Below are 18,669 nucleotides of genomic sequence, written 5' to 3' on the forward strand. Positions count from 1 at the left end.
CCACACTACGTCTATTGACGTCATGGGGTTTTGGTGGTTATATCTAAATGATGCCTGAGGCCACAGACATCATTCAGATATTGCAGTTTTCAGCCGGCGATTCCCTACACCATGAGAATGATCATAGCGGCTGTTCCACGGCTTGATCGTTCTTACGGGCGGCGGGAGGGGACGCCCGCCGCCCTCCGATGCTTCTACCGACTCACCGTTTCCATTGGTGAGTCGGTCTCAGGACCCGCCGGCCCCAGCAAGTAATCATAGAGATTTCCGGCGGACTAGATTGTCCCCGGAGTCTCTATGATCGTTCGGAGGACGGGCGCGATGTTATGACGTCACGCCCGGCCTCGGTATTCAAATTAACGGCGCCAATCTGGCTAGGAAGCCATGATCATTTTTTTTTTATTCTTCCCAGCCTAGAGGTGAGATATGGGGTCTTATTGACCCCATATTTCACTGTAAATAGGTCCAATCGTGCCATATTCCTATTACAAGGGATGTTTACTTTCCTTGTAATAGGAATAAAAGTCATCAATTTATTTTATTTTTTTAAGTGTAAAACTAAAAAAATGTAAATAAAATTAACAAAAAAAAAAATTTAAAGCGCCCCTGTCCCCATGAGCTCGCACACAGAAGCGAACGCATACGTAAGTCCCGCCCACATATGAAAACGGTGTTCAAAGCACACATGTGAGGTATCGCCGCGAACGTTAGAGCGAGAGCAATAATTCTAGCCCTAGACCTCCTCTGTAACCCAAAATATGTAACCAGTAAAAAAATGTAAAGTGTCGCCTATGGGGATTTTTAAATACCAAAGTTTGGCGCCATTCCGGCCGGGTAGCATGCTCGGACAAGGGTCTGTTGTGGACTTGGGGGGGACCCCCACGCCGATTTTTTTCAGCGTTGGGGTTCCCCTTTAAGTCCATACCAGGCGGCGGGGTCAGTGACGTCTCCTTCGCGGGCCCCGCCTACCTGGAGACGCGCTCGAAATGAGCGGACTTTCCTCCGCGTATGTGGGCGAGTCCGTTCATTTCAAAAGTAGGGCGGATAGTATGGCGGACTTAGTACGCCGTATTAGTCCGCTCAAAAAGTGGTGTGTGTGGTCAAGTCCGTTCATTCGAAAGTATGACGGACTGTCCGTCGGATTGTCTGACGGACTAAGTTGGCCAGACAGTCCGCCCGTGTGTACGCGGCTTTAGTGAAATACATTGATATGACTGTTCAGTGTGTTGTTGGCACATCTGTGTAACGGGCAATCATTCCACAAAGACTCAAAATGGCGGAGAGGACAGTTCTAGGAATATTAATTCTTCTCTCTCTACACCAGACATGTGAGTTTTAACCTTTTAGTATTGATGAGGGGAATGAGCCGTTCATTTACTGTATAGATGATATATAATAGAAAAGATCTGTGACGTGATGTTCATGGAAGTCATAGAAGACTGATAGATCTGTGGAATTTGCTCTCTCCTAGTCCTGTAATCTATATATAGTAGTGATGCACCGAAATTTCGGCCGCCGAAACATATCGGCCGAAAATGCCCTTTTCGGCAATTTGCCGAAAGAGAAAAACAGCCGATAATGAAACCGAAAATGGGGCGTGGCCTGGGTGGGGGCAGGGCCCCGCCCCCCGCCCCTGGTGACGCCCATCATGGGCGGGTGTATAACGCAGGAGAGCCACCTCTGCCGCCTGTTTGATCACAGTGCGGGGAACATCACAGCTTTCATTTCAATAGCTGTGTGTTCCCGGCCGCGCGCCGTCACACACAGCCCCTCCCCCTTGTCCAGGCACTTAGATAGACAGATCATCCGCAGGATTGGACGGATGATCTGTCTATCAAAATGCCCGGACAAGGGGAGGGGCTGCGTGTGACGGCGCGCGGCCGGGAACACACAGCTATTGAAATGAAAGCTGTGATGTTCCCGGCGCTGTTATCAAACAGGCGGCGGAGGCGGCTCTCTTCCCGGCACACAGTGCACAGGCTGGCTGCAAAATGGCACACAGGCTGCAATGGGACACACTGGCTGTAATTGGCTGCAATGGGGCACACTGGCTGCAATGGGGCACACTGGCTGCAATTGACTGCAATGGGGCACACTGGCTGCAATTGGCTGCAATGGGGCACACTGGCTGCAATTGGCTGCAATGGGGCACACTGGCTGCAATGGGGCAAACTGGCTGCAATGGGGCACACTGGCTGCAATGGGGCACACTGGCTGCAATGGGGGATGACCACCTCCTGTACCATGTCCCCAGTCTCTGACCACCTCCTGTACCATGTCCCCAGTCTCTGACCACCTCCTGTACCATGTCCCCAGTCTCTGACCACCTCCTGTACCATGTCCCCAGTCTCTGACCACCTCCTGTACCATGTCCCCAGTCTCTGACCATCTCCTGTACCATATCCCCAGTCTCTGACCATCTCCTGTACCATGTCCCCAGTCTCTGACCATCTCCTGTACCATGTCCCCAGTCTCTGACCACCTCCTGTACCATGTCCCCAGTCTCTGACCACCTCCTGTATAAAAATATTTTTTAAAAACAGTCATTTTCGGTATCGGTGCTGTTTCGGTATCGGTTTTCGGTTTTCGGCCTAGTGTATTTTTCATTTTCGGTATCGGTTTCGGCACCAAAAAACCCATTCGGTGCATCCCTAATATATAGAGAAGAACTTTAATTACTGACATGCATAAACTTTATGTGAGCATAAATGACTCGACGTCATACCAGTTTGACTGTCAGGGAGCACTAATATATGCTTCTGATTGTCGGAGGTTCTCATTATCACACAGAGATTTTCCACCTTCCCTAAAAAGCTTCGTACTCATCCTATCACAGTGGTTCTCAACCTTTGTAGTGCTGTGACCCCTTGATAAAATTTCCCAAGTTGTGGGGACCCCTAACAGTAAAATTATTTTCGTAGCGTGGGTTGTCATCACCCAAGGCAAGACAAGTAATTTGTGTCCCGGACATTTAGATCTCCTTGAGTCCCTTCCACTCCACATTTTAGGATGCACCACTCTTTCTCTTTGTTCTCCTTTCTTTCCCTTTTATCTCTCTCTATCCTAATTTCTTGTTTATTTCCCCCCATCCCTCTCTCTAGCCATATTTCTTTCTCTTACTCCTTGGTGGGGGTAGGGGGAATGAGATGAGCGGCAGTGGCGGTGGTGAGCTGGGATGAGTGGCAGTGCTGGGGGGAGTTCTGATCAGCCAACTTAGGTGCTCTTGATCAACGTTACCTGCTGATCTTAGAACTGCAGTGGGGACTTTTAATGGCAACTCTAATCACAGGCAGTGTTACGCACTGTGTCTCCTACTTTGTGGTGTCTCGTAGCAGTGACACATATGCCAAAATCAGGAGGTAGGGTCTCCTCCAGCCCCTCCCACTTCCCATTCCTCACCAGTCAGCTGATCTCTAGTCTCTGCCCCCCCAGCCATGCTTAATGGGCATTTGCAAAGAGGCTGAGTGGGCAGCTGTGGGCTTCACGAACAGATCAGCTGGGTGTCCACAGGCTCCAGGGACAGCCCTGCTGGGCGGCTGCAAAAAGGCTGGGAGAGCTGCATGGGCTTCAGAAACAGCCCAGGATTCGCTGACCCCTGGCAAATCATCATAGCTATGAGCAAGCACTGATTCCAGTGCGAAACGCGTCAGTTTGGGCACCCTTTTCCTTTGCTGTGAACCATTTGATGTGATGTGACCTACAATTTTCAATAAAACACAGGATTTTAAGTCTTTTTCCGGTGTGCCGCTATCCAGAGTTTTGTCCTGCCTACCTGCTTATTGTGTATGTATCAGCCAGCACCTGGGGCTCACTGATAGAAGGAAGAGCATATGCCCTGGAGGGCTATCTTGGAGGGGTGGTTCCCCTTTTCCTATCTACCACAATCTCTGGACTCTGTGTATGGACATATTTAGAAAGCTTCGCTTCAGCCCATGTTACAACCAAAAGTATTTATACAAACTCCCAGCAGCCATCTGGGCCACCCTCCTTGGGATTGGCCAGGCCTGTAAAATATTCATGCTGCCAATTTTCCTTACTCCACACCTACAGTGCTTTGAAAAAGTATTCACACCCCTTGAAATTTTCCACAGTTTGTTATGTTACTTTAATAACGGAAATTCGACTTGAACATCGGGTGTTCGCCTGTTCGCCGAATAGCGATTTGGGGTGTTTGCGGCAAATTCAAAAGCCGTGGAACACCCTTGAAAATTCTATGGGAGAAATCAAAAGTGCTCATTTTAAAGGCTTATATGCATGGTATTGTCATAAAAAGTGTTTGGGGACCCGGGTCCTGCCCAAGGGGACATGTATCAATGCAAAAAAAGTTTTAAAAAATGGCTGTTTTTTCGGGAGCATTGATTTTAATAATGGTTAAAGTGAAACAATAAAAGTGAAATATTCCTTTAAATTTCATACTTGGGGGTGTCTATAGTATGCCTGTAAAGTGGCGCATTTTTCACGTGTTTAGAACAGTCCCTGCACAAAATGACATTTCTAAAGGAAAAAAAAGTCATTTAAAATGACTATAAAATGGCTAATGAATTGTTGGTTCCCGGCAATACAAATAAAAGTCATTGAAAAAAATGGCATGGGTCCCCCTCCCCCAGTCCATTACCAGGCCCTCTGGGTCTGGTATGAATATTAAGCCCGAACCAAAATTTAAAAAAATGGGGGGGGGGGGCCCTAAAATCCATACCAGACCCTTCAGGTCTGGTATGGATTTTAAGGGGAACCTTGCGCCAAAATAAAAAAAAATGGCATAGGTGTCCGCCTCAAAATCCATACCAGACCCTTATCCAAGCACGCAACCTGGCAGGCCACAGGAAAAGATGGGAGGACGAGAGAGCGCCCCCCTCCTTAACCGTACCAAGCCACATGCCCTCAACATGGGGAAGGTGCTTTGGGGTAGCCCTCCAAAGCACCTTGTCCCCATGTTGATGGGGACAAGGGCCTCATCCGTACAACCCTTGCCCGTGGTTGTGGGGGTATGCGGGAATCTAACAAGGGAATCCCCAGATCCTGGCCCCCCATGTGAATTGGTAATGGGGTATGAGGTACAAATACCCCTGCCATTTCACAAAAAAGTGTCAAAATTGTAAAAAAGACAATAGCCGGTTTTTGACAATTCCTTTATTAATAATATCTTCTTCTTCCCCCCACTTCTTCCTCCATCTTCTTCTGGTCTTCCTTTTGGTTTTCTCCTTCCTCCATCTTCTCTTTCCCCGCTTCTTCCTCAATCTCCCTCTGCTTCTTCCTCGGGTCCTTTGCTTCTTCCTCCGGTCTTCATCTTCCTCTGGCTTCTTCTTCCTCGTTTCGTCCTCTGGGCGATCTGCCTCAATAGGAGGCTCCTGCTGCCCCTCTCTGACATCCCACCCGGTCCGCCCCCTCTGATGCCCATGGACATCCCTATGGCTTCCTCATAAGTCTATGGGACTCGAACGTTCACAATCTAAAGATTCTGATAAGCCCCCCGCCCGCAGGCCCCCACAACCACCGGCCAGGGTTGTGGGGATGAGGCCCTTGTCCCCATCAACATGGGGACATGGTGCTTTGAGGGGGGTCACAGACCCCCAAAGCATCCTCCCAATGTTGCGGGCATGTGGCCTGGTACGGTTCAGGAGGGGGGGCTCTCTCTCGGCCCCCCCTCTTTTCCTGCAGCCTGCCAGGTTGCGTGCTCGGATAAAGGGTCTGGTATGGATTTTTAGGGGGACCCCCACGTCAATTTTTTTTTAATTTGATGCGGGGTTCCCCTTAATATCCACACCAGACCTGAAGGGTCTGGTATGGATATTTAGGGGGACCCCCGCATCAATTTTTTTTTTAATTTGACATGGGGTTCCCCTTAATATCCATACCAGACCTGAAGGGCCTGGTAATTGAATTTAGGGGAACCCCCACGCTTTTTTTTTTTTTATTTAATTTTTTTTTATCAATGAATGAATTGTCGGCTAATACAGAGAACACTCATCAAGTGTTCTCTGTATTACGGGAGCTGACAATGGAAAGTGATTTTAAAAGACTTTTTTTCCTTGCGAAATGACACTTTGTGCAGGGACAGTTCTAAGCATGGGAAACATGCGCCCCTTCACAGGCATACTATAGACACCCCTCAGGTACGAAATTTAAAGCGTGAGCTGTGCTGCTGTGTTAAAAAGTATCCTGTTCTCTTTGTATTGCTTTCTTTATGTTAAATTCCTGGCGATCCTGCCAGTCTCTTGATTTCATATTTCAAACTGACTACACTAGGCAGGAGAGCACATCCATCATAGCACCGTCAGTTTTCTGGCTGTGCTGTGAGAACATGAAAAAGAGCAAACAGCAAGGACATAGAATCAGTGTGTATTGTCATTTAGGCACAAAAAGAAATAGTACACTTACATGTAAAACCTGTATAACAGCTTGGGGTGGGGAGCAGGGGGTTACACTGTGCAGTGGAGAATAGAACTACAAACAAGCTGCTTGGATAATAGGCTGTTGGTCGGTGAAGCTGGACCCATCCGAGTTGAAGAAACCCAGTGGCGCCTCAGACAGGTACTGTCAATGTCAACGGAATGGGCTGACCGCTACACATTTCAGTGGAGCTGCAAGAGGTTGATACCAGGTCAAACTCGGGTACTTACACCACTTGCAATAAAAAAAAATGTTTATGTTGTATTAATAAAGAACTGCATTAAAGTGTTTTAGATTTGAATAGAAATCTAAATTGATCCAGAGACACAGCAGGAAGTAAAAGTAGATCTCTCCAAATTAAAGGGATATTAAGGTGATATCTCCTCTTAAATAGCTTTTACTAGAACAAGTATACCCATGGGAAGATATCTCCTCACCTTTCATTGGCAAATCAAAAAGTTCAGATTACCCAGGCATTCCCTGATGAAGTCACGTGACTAGTGACGATATGCGTCGGAATTGGAGGAACCAGGATACCGGAAGTGACGTTCGCAACATGAGCGGAGCGCTCGTTCGTTTTTAAGCTGTGTTTTTACTACATGTTTGTGAGTACTTTTTCAATATATCTCTGTAATAAAATTTACGAACGTACTTCACCATCGGAGCATACCTCTTTCTTTCCTATGAGACCTTTGTGGATGGTATTGAAGCCTAAGATCCATATGGAAATTATCTGAGGGAAACAAACCCAGCTGAGGGGGCCAGTATCCATCTACCAGGAATTAGGGTATAATCCCTGGACCCTGTTGGTTGCTTGATTTTGCTGTTTACCTTACAGCAGTAAGGTAAGGGGCCACTCTACCTGGGGTGCCGTGCACACTGGAGACACAGGAATCACAGAACACGGTTGCTGGCACCTGTTTTTGAGAAGCACTGAATAAGTCACTGGTCACTTTATTCATTTCAGCTCACATATAGACTCTTTATTGCAATTTTCCTATTAAGAAGATCACTGAATTAACAATCACTGGTCACCATATTTTATCTAATTTCAACAAAGACTCTATTACATAATTTTTTTTAAACTTGTTTGTTTAAGCATGTATTGTGTGTTGCACGTTTTAATCTAAGGAAAAATATTTTATGGAATGCTTTTTCTTTTCCTTGGAGATATTTATGTTTATTTAAAACACATGATATATTTTTAGTTTATGATTCGTAACACATTGGATATCCCTGTTTATTGATTAATTTGTTGGAGAAACTTTATAAATTTTGATTTAAATCACATATTTACCTAAAGGGACAATTTATCACTTAAAAAGAAGGAGACACTGCTGTGAGTGGGTCACTCACTTAATATTACTATTTCTTATACAAGCACAAGGCACTTTAATTTTTTACGTTTTTAGGTAGTGTATCATTATATTTTCTATCACTCAATAATATTGCCACTTTTTTATACAAGTATAAGGCACTTTAATTGTATTTAGCCCAGGTAGCGTAACACCATTTGTTTGATTTTTAAATTTACTATTTGGGGGTTAGGGTTTATGCCCCTGTCGGTGGTTTGCTGCAACTTATTTTTATAAATAGCTTAGGCCCCTGGCGACAGCGCGGGATACTCTAACTCATTATGCTTGGATAATAGGCTGTTGGTCAGGGAAGCTGGACCCACCTGAGTTGAAGAAACCCGGTGGTGCCTCAGACAGGTACTGTCAATGTCAACGGAATGGGCTGGCCACTACACATTTCAGTGGAGCTGCAAGAGGTTGATACCAGGTCAAACTCGGGTACTTACACCACTTGCAATAAAACATTTTTTTTATGTTGTATTAATAAAGAACTGCATTAAAGTGTTTTAGATTTGAATAGAAATCTAAACTGATCCAGAGACACAGCAGGAAGTAAAAGTAGATCTCTTCAAATTAAGGGGATATTAAGGTGATATCTCCTCTTAAATAGCTTTTACTAGAACAAGTATACCCATGGGAAGATATCTCCTCACCTTTCATTGGCAAATCAAAAAGTTCAGATTTCCCATCAAGTTGTGTACCAGAGACAATGGTCACCAGGACCAATAGTGAGGTGCATCTCTCCAGCAGGGACATGGAGCAATAAATATCTAGCACGTGTTCTAACCCTTCTAAATTCTATCCAAAATAAAACAAAAGGTTTACATACTTACATATAGTTTAATTTGTCTATTTTTTTGTCTCCCTCCCCAGCAGCACGTTATTTTCTTTGCTCCTATGAATTTTATAAGTATTACTTTTTCATAAACTTACATGTTAATGTATCTCAATAGATGCAGCTTTGGATGTCTCTGCTCCTTCTACACAAAGGGCCCTTTTCACCAGGGACACCGTCCTCATCTGTACTTTCTCAGTGGATAAACAGATGCTGGATCTTAACTACCTGATAATATCATGGACCTTCCAGGGAAAAGTCATCCTGAGATATGACAACAAAGTCTTCTCCACCCAAGACCCCAGGATGTCCCTTAACGTGGAATCCCTGAGGGATGGATTCGCCGCATTACACATATCTAATGTGACCATCTCTGATAGGGGCACCTATGTGTGTACCGTTATCTACAACGCTGAAAGCAAGGAGAAGGAAATTTCATTAAAAGTGTTTGGTAAGGGTTCCTACTAGATTCAAATTGTAAATGTTAATGTCAAGTTCAACATTGCTTTCATGTTCAATGTAGATCTAATCTCTAACTAGATGGCTTTTAGTTTGCCAAAGCACTTTGTATCACAGACAATTCCCTTGTTTTTTTCCCCTATAAAATACTGTTTTTACCTTTATTTGCATCCTAGTGTTGCTGATCTTCAGCCTTATTCAGCCACTTCCTGTCTTTATGCATTTGTTTCAGCATTGGCTTCACATCTTCGTAGGGTAGGCAGGTGGTACCTCCTTCATGTTCCCCTCCTCGTTGGGCACATAGTGGGGGTCATATAGGAGGCCTACCACAGGGTGGCTTCTTCTGGGCTATGCTAGGCATTTTTGGATTGAGACACTGCTTTACACATGGGGTACCTTTGCTTACACGGCTGACTTAAACTCTAGTTGACTCTCTTAATGTTATGTACACCACCATGATCACTGATGCAATTAGGAGGGACATGCTGAACCAATGCCCTTTCACCTGTCCAGCGTATCTCCGCGACATCACTCCCAGTAATGGCATTGGGCCCTCCATGTTCCATGTGCATAATATCTTAACTCTGCCTCTTCCATACCTGTGCACAGGCAGAGGACCAGTGCAGTGCAGATCTACTCCCGTTGTTATGGTAGACGGACCTACTCATGGAGAGAGTACCAACTACAACTCCTCCACTCCTCCTGCTAGAAGCTATCCCACATGTACACGCTTAAAGTGGTTGTAAACCCTCCCCCACAACTTTGTCCCATGTAAATCAGCATAAAAAACCCTAATGAACACTGCTTGTAGATATCTCCTTACTTGCTTAGTATTGTTGTAATCCTTTTTGTTCTTAACTCCTGTACCATTATCCTTGTACCCTAATGTGCTTAACTGACCCAAGCTGTAGGCTGTATATGCTAGTTACTTGCATTATACCCCTTGAGTAACTTCGGACCAGGCAAAGGCAAAGTTTCAAAAGCTTTGCTTATATACTGTGGCATGACAGTCAAACAAAGGCAACAGTCTTTCCTTAAACAGATTCCTTACTCAGGCGTGTGGCTGTCCAGCAATGGCAATAGTAACAACCTCAGACTTGCAGTACCTTTACAGCCTGGATCGGACCCCTGTCCCATTTTTAGTGGGTTGGACCCATGAAAGCCCACCAAGAAACAGCCGGGAAACACAGTTAACCCTCCCGACTGGTGCAGCATCAAACTCTACCTGCCTGCATCCATGTTGTGGACCAGATTCCTGATAGTGACACTGGTGGGTCATGCCTGCTCAATGTGTGTCATCACAGCTGTTTGTAGTCCTCACCTATGGGGCATGTTGTAAAGCCTCACCCTGCACAGAGATTTTCCAGCTCATGGGATAACAATCAAAGCACAAATAGACTAACAGTGGTTGTCGTCACTTGGACAGGTTAAATGAGCAGTTGCTTCTTTAAATACACAACACACAACAAAACGCACACCATTCACAGCATCATGGTAACTTCTTCACAGAGACCAAGTTCTTAGTTTCTAATTAGAGCATTCAATGATTCAACCTAATGCTGCGTACACACGGTTGGAATTTCCGACAACAAATGTTCAATTTGAGCTTGTTGTCAGAAATTCAGACCATGTGTAGGCTCCATCAGACATTTGTTGTTGGAATTTCTGACAACAAAAATTTGAGTGCGGGTTTTCAAATTTTCCGACAACAAAATCCATGGTCAGAAATTTCGATCGTGTGTACACAGTTCCGATGCACAATATTCCACGCATGCTGTCGGAAAATTTGAGATCCTGCTCTCAAATTTTTTCCATCGGCAGTACCAACGGAAAAAGTCTGATAGAGCCCACACACGATTGGATTTTCCGACAATATAATCAGATCGCACCTTTTCCGTCTGAATTTCCGACCGTGTGTACAAGGGCTAATGGGTCGTCTTAGCCTTCCGGACCTTGAAAATCAGGCATTTTTGGTGCCTCATTAGCGCAGCCACTGTTTTGGAAAGTAACTCCTTTACCATAGGAAACATGTAATATGACTGCAAGTTGAGAGTAGTACAGGCTGTTTATGACCTGGCAGGGCTTTATCAGAAATTTTCTGAACTTCCAAGGCTATTGAAGGTTTTTGATGCCCTGCATAGCATCTATTGTACAGTATCTGCTTTCTCTCAAAGGTACCTTAAGCTGGACTTTGGTTTGTCAATTGTGTCACCTTTCCTGCTGCTTACCCTAGACATGAGATTTCAATTATCAACTTGTACATTTTGGGGAAAATTACGGTGGCAGAGTGTGGGGCTTCAGATAGTGACAACAGTGCAATGCCTACATAATGTTTATTAAAGTTCCCCCTGGTAATCTCTATTGGATGCTGTGTGACAGGTTGTCAACGCAGGAGAACTACTGGGTGAGAACGGCATTGTTGTCACAATAAGAAGTGCCTGAACAAGGACTTTCATGGCAGAATCACCTGGTATAATTTTTATTAATATAATAAACATGAAAAAGTACTTGTTGAATTTTTGGTGAGCTTTTATCAAGTGGAAATCTCTGCAAAGTGACTCAAAATTCTCCTTTAGACAGTTGTCACTGGAACAAGGGCCATAATCGGAAGATCACTTCTTTATTCTGTTTTGGTGGAAAATCCAATATTATGAATTTCCCATCACTTTCTGTCCCCAATGACAATGGTCACCAAAACAAATAGAGAAGATGAATACCTTTTAGGAGACAGGAACAGCAATAAAAATCCGACTCAGTTTTAACCCTCTATTAAAAGCTAAAAAGAACAACAGTTTTGACAATCATATCTGTCCTACTTTGGATGGAGGTTTCTAAAAAGTATATACAGTATATCCCACTTCATACCTGTATCTGTGTTCCCTGCAGCTAAACCTCTACTCTCTATACAAAGTACAAAGGTCCAGAGAAATACAGAGAACACCTTGACCTGCAAGGCCACTGGATTCTTCCCTCCAGATATCTTGATAACTTGGTACAGAAACGGAGAGGTCCTGAGAAATCATTTCATGGGAGAACCACAAATATATAAAGATGGAATGTTCTATGTGGACAGCACAATGACAATCACACCGACCAAAGATGACCAGAACCAGACCTTCTCCTGTAGAGTCCGACATGACTCTCTACAAGAACCTCTGCGGGAGGACTTCCAGCTCATCTATGAAGGTATGGATAATCATCCAGTCTCTCTGTCAAATATGTTTTAATTCTAGGTTTACCTTCAAACGTGTGCGGCTTTAGGAGCCATGTTCAGCCTATTCATTTGAATGCTGAAAGTGAACCAACAGCCCTAAGACAGCTAAATACTCACACTAAAGCCGCGTACACACGTAGCCGTCTGTCCGACGTACTTAGTCTGGCGGACTTCCCGCCAGACTGTCCGTTGGACTTTCCGAACGGGCTACTTGCCCACACACGGCACTTTTTCAGCAGACTAATACGGCGTACTAAGTCCGCCGTACTATCCGCCCTACTTTTGAAATGAACGGACTCGCCCACACACGCGGAGGAAAGTCCGCCTATTTCGAGCGCGTCTCCAGGTAGGCGGGGCCCGCGAAGGAGACGTCGCTGGCCCCGCAGCCTGCTATGGACTTAAAGGGGAACCCCAACGCTGAAAAAAATCGGCGTGGGGGTCCCCCCAAGTCCACAACAGACCCTTGTCCGAGCACGCTACCCGGCCGGCCAGGAAAGGGGGGGCGAGCGAGCGCCCCCCCCCCTCCTGAGCCGTACCAGGCCGCGTGCCCTCAACATGGGGGGTGCCTTGGGGAAGGGGGGGCCGCGCGGCCCCCCCACCCCAAAGCACCTTGACCCTATGTTGATGAGGACAAGGGCCTCTTCCCGACAACCCTGGCCGTTGGTTGTCGGGGTCTGCGGGTGAGGGGGGCTTATCGGAATCCGGCAGCCCCCTTTAATAAGGTGGCCCCTGGATACCGGCCCCCCACCCTATGTGAATGAGTATGGGGTACAATGTACCCCTACCCATTCACCTGTAAAATACAAGTACAAAAAAAACACAACACACGAGATAAAATACTTTATTGCACAGCTCCGGGGGTCTTCCGTCTTCGGGGGTCTTCTCGCCGGACTCCTCCGCTATCTTCTTGTAGCTCTTTTGCTAGCAGAGGAGTCCGGCTTTCTTCCTCGCCGCCGGCCTCTTCTTCCGACTTCGGGGGTCTTGTCCCCCTCTTCGGTTCTTCTGCCGGGCCACCGCGCCTTCTTCTAGCTCTTTTACAGTCGGTGGCCCGGTCTTCTGTCGCCGCCGCTGCCGCCACCTTCCGTTCTTCTGTTCTTCTCTTCTTCTTCTTCAGATGTTGCCTTGCCGAGTCCTCCGCTCACAATGACAGGGAACGGGCACGCGGCGACTTATATAGGGACAAGGGGCGGGGTCTTCGGTGGATGTCACATGGGTTCATGTCACATGGGTTCATGTCACATGGCGACAGTCCCAGCATCCTCCAGGACTGTGACCCTTGTCCCTATATAAGTCGCCGCGTGCCCATTCCCTGTCATTGTGAGCGGAGGACTCGGCGAGGCAACATCTGAAGAAGAAGAAGAGAAGAACAGAAGAACGGAAGGCGGCGGCGGCGGCGACAGAAGCCGGACTCCTCTGCTAGCAAAAGAGCTACAAGAAGATAGCGGAGGAGTCCGGCGAGAAGACCCCCGAAGATGGAAGACCCCCGGAGCTGTGCAATAAAGTATTTTATCTCGTGTGTTGTGTTTTTTTTGTACTTTTAATTTACAGGTGAATGGGTAGGGGTACATTGTACCCCATACTCATTCACATAGGTATCCGGGGACCCCCTTATTAAAGGGGGCTCCCGGATTCCGATAAGCCCTCCGCCCGCAGACCCCGACAACCAACGGCCAGGGTTGTCGGGAAGAGGCCCTTGTCCTCATCAACATGGGGACAAGGTGCTTTGGGGTGGGGGGGCCGCGGCTACAGAGAGAAAAGTGTAGGAACAGCAGTGGTGTGGCACCCTAGGCCGCAGGATGCCCTAGGCGGCTGCCTAGTTTGTCTAGTGGTAGCACCGACTCTGCTGGGCAGCCAGTTGCAGTGTACAGCCTGTCATTCACACAGATAGCTATGCGACACTGTACCCGCTGTATACAAGGGTGCTATGATAAACTCATCTTTAGTGTTTTATTTTGGATATTGGGTAGTTCATCAGTGAGATTGTTCTTTCATATCTTTCATCTTCTTTCAAGATGTGTTAAAAAGACACTTGCTTATCTTTATAATAATATATATATATAATTTTTTTTTTTTACAGATATAAAAACATCGTCTAATGTGGTCCTTGTGGCCTGTTGTGTTATTCTGGTTTTGACAATAATTGGAGTGGGGATCGTGATTTTTTCGTGCAGGCGAAACCACAGAAAAAAAGGTAATATTCATGAAAACTCTGCAAATTGCTGGGCTTCTGGTATGAAATGTAAATCAATGTATACTTTGTCCTAATTGAATGTCTATTTGCCAAAAGAACTGCAGACTACAGTGCATTGTAATAAGTTGTGGTGCACAGAGTTGAATAAAGTGTCATTTTGTGACATTTTAATAGCATTACAAAAAATAAACAAACACTGTGAGTCTGTGATGCATTGTAATAGCTACCCTTACACAATGCACACCAACATGTACAGTTAAAAAAAAAGTGTTATGTGAGCAGAATTTCTGTTTGAAAAATCTTGGATGGTTTTTCCGATGGAATTCCGCTGAAGCTTGTCTTGCATACACACGGTCACACAAAAGTTGTCTGAAATTTCGACCGTCAAGAACAGAGTGACGCACAACACTACGACAAGCCGCCAAAGTTCATTTCAATGCTTCCGAGCATGTGTCGAATTGTTTCCGAGCATGCATAGGAATTGTGCACGTCGGAATTGCATACAGACGATCGGAATTTCGGAAAAATATAGAACAGGTTCTCTAAGTCTTCTGAATTTTAGACGGAGAAAGTCCGATGGGGAATAGACACGGTCAGAATATACGATGAAAAGCTCCCATTGGACCTTTTCTGTTGGAAAGTCTGACCATGTGCATTAGCTTGATTAAAATTTTTTTTAACAGTCTGGATGCATTGTAACAACGCATCTCAGAGCACATGCACAAAACACACCCACGCACATGTGTTATGTACTCCATAATGCCCTCCAGTCTATGTGAATGGGCCATATGAATTTGCTGTTATAAGTGGCAATAGAACCTTTGCTTACAAAAGTGAATACCTTAAATTACTTTTCGAATGCATCTGTGCACCGAAAAACAGTCCTATAGGCAATATTGAATTCTTCCCTGAAAGTGAAAGGAGGAGTATGTTCTGCAAAGTGCCCTAAGCCCTGGTTCTGCACTGACAGCGGGTTAGAAATTGTGCAAATGGAAATAAACAACATCTCCTGCGTGCCTTTATGATCAGTGACCTGCTGTCTGTCTCACCAATCTCAGACAGTGGCATATCCATGTGGGGGGGGGGGGGGGGGAACCACACTGCACACATGGATGATCCCCTGGTTGACAGTCAGGGACAATCAGTGCGGCGGGAGGGACAGTTGCAAGCACCAATCTCTGTATAGCCTTCAGTGAAGAAGCTGACAGCCGCTTCTCCTCCACTTCCTCCCGCAGCTGTCAGCTGAAATGCCATACAGGGAGATTGGTGCTCGCAGCTGTCCCCCGCCGCACTGATCATTCCTGACAGTCCTCCAACTCCAGCCCCTGTGTCCCCCTTCTCTGGCCCCCCTCCATGTCCTCCTTCTCCGGCCCCCACTGTTTGCTCCTCCTCTGCCCCCCTTATTCCACCACAGCCGGCTTCCCTCTTCTCCTCCTCCCCCAGCTGAGGGGAATGTGTCAGGATGGAAAGCAGAGGAAGGAGCTGGTAAATATGTCATTTACCGGCTCCTTCCTTTTCTGAATTGGACACAGTGAGCGATCGCTCCTGTCTCCTGTTATAACTGAGAAGAGTAACCTGTGTGTGCTCTGCTTCAGTTTATGAATGGACAGGAGCCGCTGTCTACTGTTCATTCATCTTTAATGCTGAGGCTTCTGAGAAGGGGACTGGGGAATCTGTGTCCTCAGTCCCTTTCTCTGTCTCAAAGGGGGGATGTCAATGAGCTGTTTAGACCCCTTATATCTCACCAAAGCCCCCAACGGTGCTGATAAAAAAAATAATATAAAAAAGAAATATAAAAAAAATGTAATTGTAAAAACATAATATAAGATAAAAAACGACTGACACCATACCCTCCTGCCCTACTGACCCTTTACACTGCCCCAACCCCCTCCACCCCCCAAAGAAAAGCATTGTGAAAAAAAATGTATTAATAAAAAACGACTGACACCGTTTACTACCCCATAGATCTATGAAATTGAATTGATTTCATTGCCCTCAGGTGGCAATCAAACATCTAGGTATAAATGTGCCACATCCTATGTAATCTATGAATGCTGAAAAAAGGAATAATGGACTTTGTAGGCACATATAAAAATATATAACGATCCCTGAAAACCCTTCTCTTCAAAGAAGCCTATCCTGCTTCTAACTAACACTGTTTTACTTTCTCCATCAGCTCATCCCCCACAGCTATTGCCTTTTATATCAATTGCCCCTTCCTTTTTAGATTGTAAGCTTTAACAGGCAGGGCCCTCTGATTCCTCTTGTACCAAATTGTAATGTAACTGTAATGTCTGCCCTCATGTTGTAAAGCATTGAGCAAACTGTTGGTGCTATATAAAACCTGTATAAAAATAATAATATTAATATAACAATTTTTAAAAATTCACATAAAATACATACATATACAAAACATAATATATATGGTAGAGAAATATGGGACACAGTGTTTTATCCTAGAGGTTACACTCTAATACTTCCTGTCAATATTGAAGAAATGCCCACACTGAGATGTGTGCATTCCTCTTGGTAGTTCCCACAGTCCTCATAGTTTAAAATGAATTGCTCGCTCTACATGTTTCACAACCTAAAATGTGGCTTCTTCAGGAGCTTCAATAATTCTAGTTGGAGAAACATAATCAAATTAAAATACAGTACAAATTATTGGCATAAGGATACAGGTGTGTGTATATGTACATGAACTCACCAATAATGTGGTGCTTAAACAATTGGTCTCAACGCTCATCTATGCCGGGAATGCCGTGACTGCAGAACAACCCCTCCAAATGGAGATGACAACCAGGGACACCAGGGCCAAGCGGTAGCCACAATAAAGGCACAGGTGTCGGGATATGGGGATGTACATGTATACTGGGTATAAAGGATATGGCAATGAATATTAGTGTAAGCTACTTCAATTGGGATGTACTATAGTATTAGGTCCCATACTCACATATCAGCTAGTATGCTTCCACTACTATGCATGTCACCTTAAACCAGATGCTTTTCAATCTATGGAAAAAAAGAGAGTTGGACCGCCCAGGGTCTTAAAACTTTATAGTAACACAACTTAGAAAAAGCCTAGCTGTATAAATGGAAAGGAAGGGAACTAGCAGGGCTCAATATACCTTGATTGGCTGGTCCAGGATAAGGAAATTAGATCAGAATCATGTGTGCACAGTCACAAGGAGAATACAGGCATCCAGTACCAGCGTCCTGTCAAATAGTGTCCCCGGCGGATAGTGTCCGCTGTGTGCGCAGTACACATGACAAGCAGATTCCGAATATATCCGAAGATGAGCGGCGCCTGCGCCATGAGTCCACGTTCAAGCCCCACCATCCAAGTGGAATAAAAAAGAGCCGAGCGAAGCAAGCCCGCGAGGGGCCCTCTAACTATGTGCAGCCCTATGTCCACTTGGATGGTGGGGCTTGCACCTGGACTCGCGGCACAGGCGCTGTTCATCTTCGGAGACTTTCCGAATCTCCTTGTGCTCCGTACTGTGCAAGCGCTGCGCCTGCGCATTACACAGTGGACACTATTCGATAAGTGGACATTTTTAGACAGAACACTGACAGGTTTAAACATCCACTATCTGGGGAGCAGAGTAAGCAAGGATGCTATGAAAACCAGGGGAATGTATACACATACTAAGGCAATAAAATGATGCAAGCCAAAAGGCACTGAGTTAAATACCTGGGTGTGCACTAGTTCTAGGTTCCGGTTGTGAGGCTGCAAGTTTGCTGGTTCCAGGGGTAGAATGGTGGTCAGCTTCCCTCAGAACACCTAGGGAATGTTGTCCTGAATCCTCTATATGTACACCCCGACTGAGCTCCATCAGACTGGCGTCTAACATCACTCAGCCCGGCCGCTGGTGCACCGCACATGTGCACTAGAGTATCGCGCAAGTGCACTAGAGTCCAAGTTGCAGTGGGTAGATGCATGGCCCCCCATCCTAGGTCAAAGGTGGCCCAGGAGAGGGGGTTGCAGCCCCAAAGGCTTGGGTGAAAACAGGGGTGAACAGCGGCGCTAGATATGGTGATAACATAAAATTATATAGCAACTGGAATATAGGTATACATAAAATGTGTGTGAATAAGCACACATAATATTAAAACATTTATTAAAAAATAATGTCCATAAATGATCCGAGATCTTGTATGATTAGCACCTGGAGGCAGCTCCCTTAGAGTGAAGCGATGAGCTCTGTGTAGAAATGGGAACAGA

The 18,669-nt window shown here is 45.6% G+C and overlaps 2 protein-coding genes across 2 annotated transcripts in view; both read left to right on the top strand.

Moving 5' to 3' along the window:
* Nucleotides 1-18,669, top strand: part of LOC143923711 (uncharacterized) — a 512,582-nt gene that overhangs the window by 331,604 nt on the left and 162,309 nt on the right. The window lies entirely within an intron of this gene.
* On the top strand, nucleotides 1,204-14,529 carry LOC143923710 (natural cytotoxicity triggering receptor 3 ligand 1-like). Its single transcript, XM_077447517.1, has 4 exons — nucleotides 1,204-1,328; nucleotides 8,699-9,031; nucleotides 11,926-12,225; nucleotides 14,331-14,529. Exons 1-4 carry the CDS (start codon nucleotides 1,274-1,276, stop codon nucleotides 14,516-14,518), a joined length of 876 nt encoding a protein of 291 aa, XP_077303643.1. The 5' UTR covers nucleotides 1,204-1,273; the 3' UTR covers nucleotides 14,519-14,529.

The sequence above is a fragment of the Lithobates pipiens genome, unplaced genomic scaffold (genome assembly GCF_037356315.1).
Source record: "Lithobates pipiens isolate NorthernLeopardFrog02 unplaced genomic scaffold, aLitPip1_a1.2 Scaffold_22, whole genome shotgun sequence".
NCBI lineage: Eukaryota > Metazoa > Chordata > Amphibia > Anura > Ranidae > Lithobates > Lithobates pipiens.

What these genes read in the sequence shown, in the direction of transcription:
- LOC143923710 (XM_077447517.1), top strand. Translation starts at nt 1,274, where the DNA reads ATGGCGGAGAGGACAGTTCTAGGAATATTAATTCTTCTCTCTCTACAC. An exon ending in TCTCTCTCTACACCAGACAT is followed by an intron (nt 1,329 to 8,698) that starts GTGAGTTTTAAC and finishes GTATCTCAATAG; the next exon opens with ATGCAGCTTTGGATGTCTCT. An exon ending in AATTTCATTAAAAGTGTTTG is followed by an intron (nt 9,032 to 11,925) that starts GTAAGGGTTCCT and finishes TGTTCCCTGCAG; the next exon opens with CTAAACCTCTACTCTCTATA.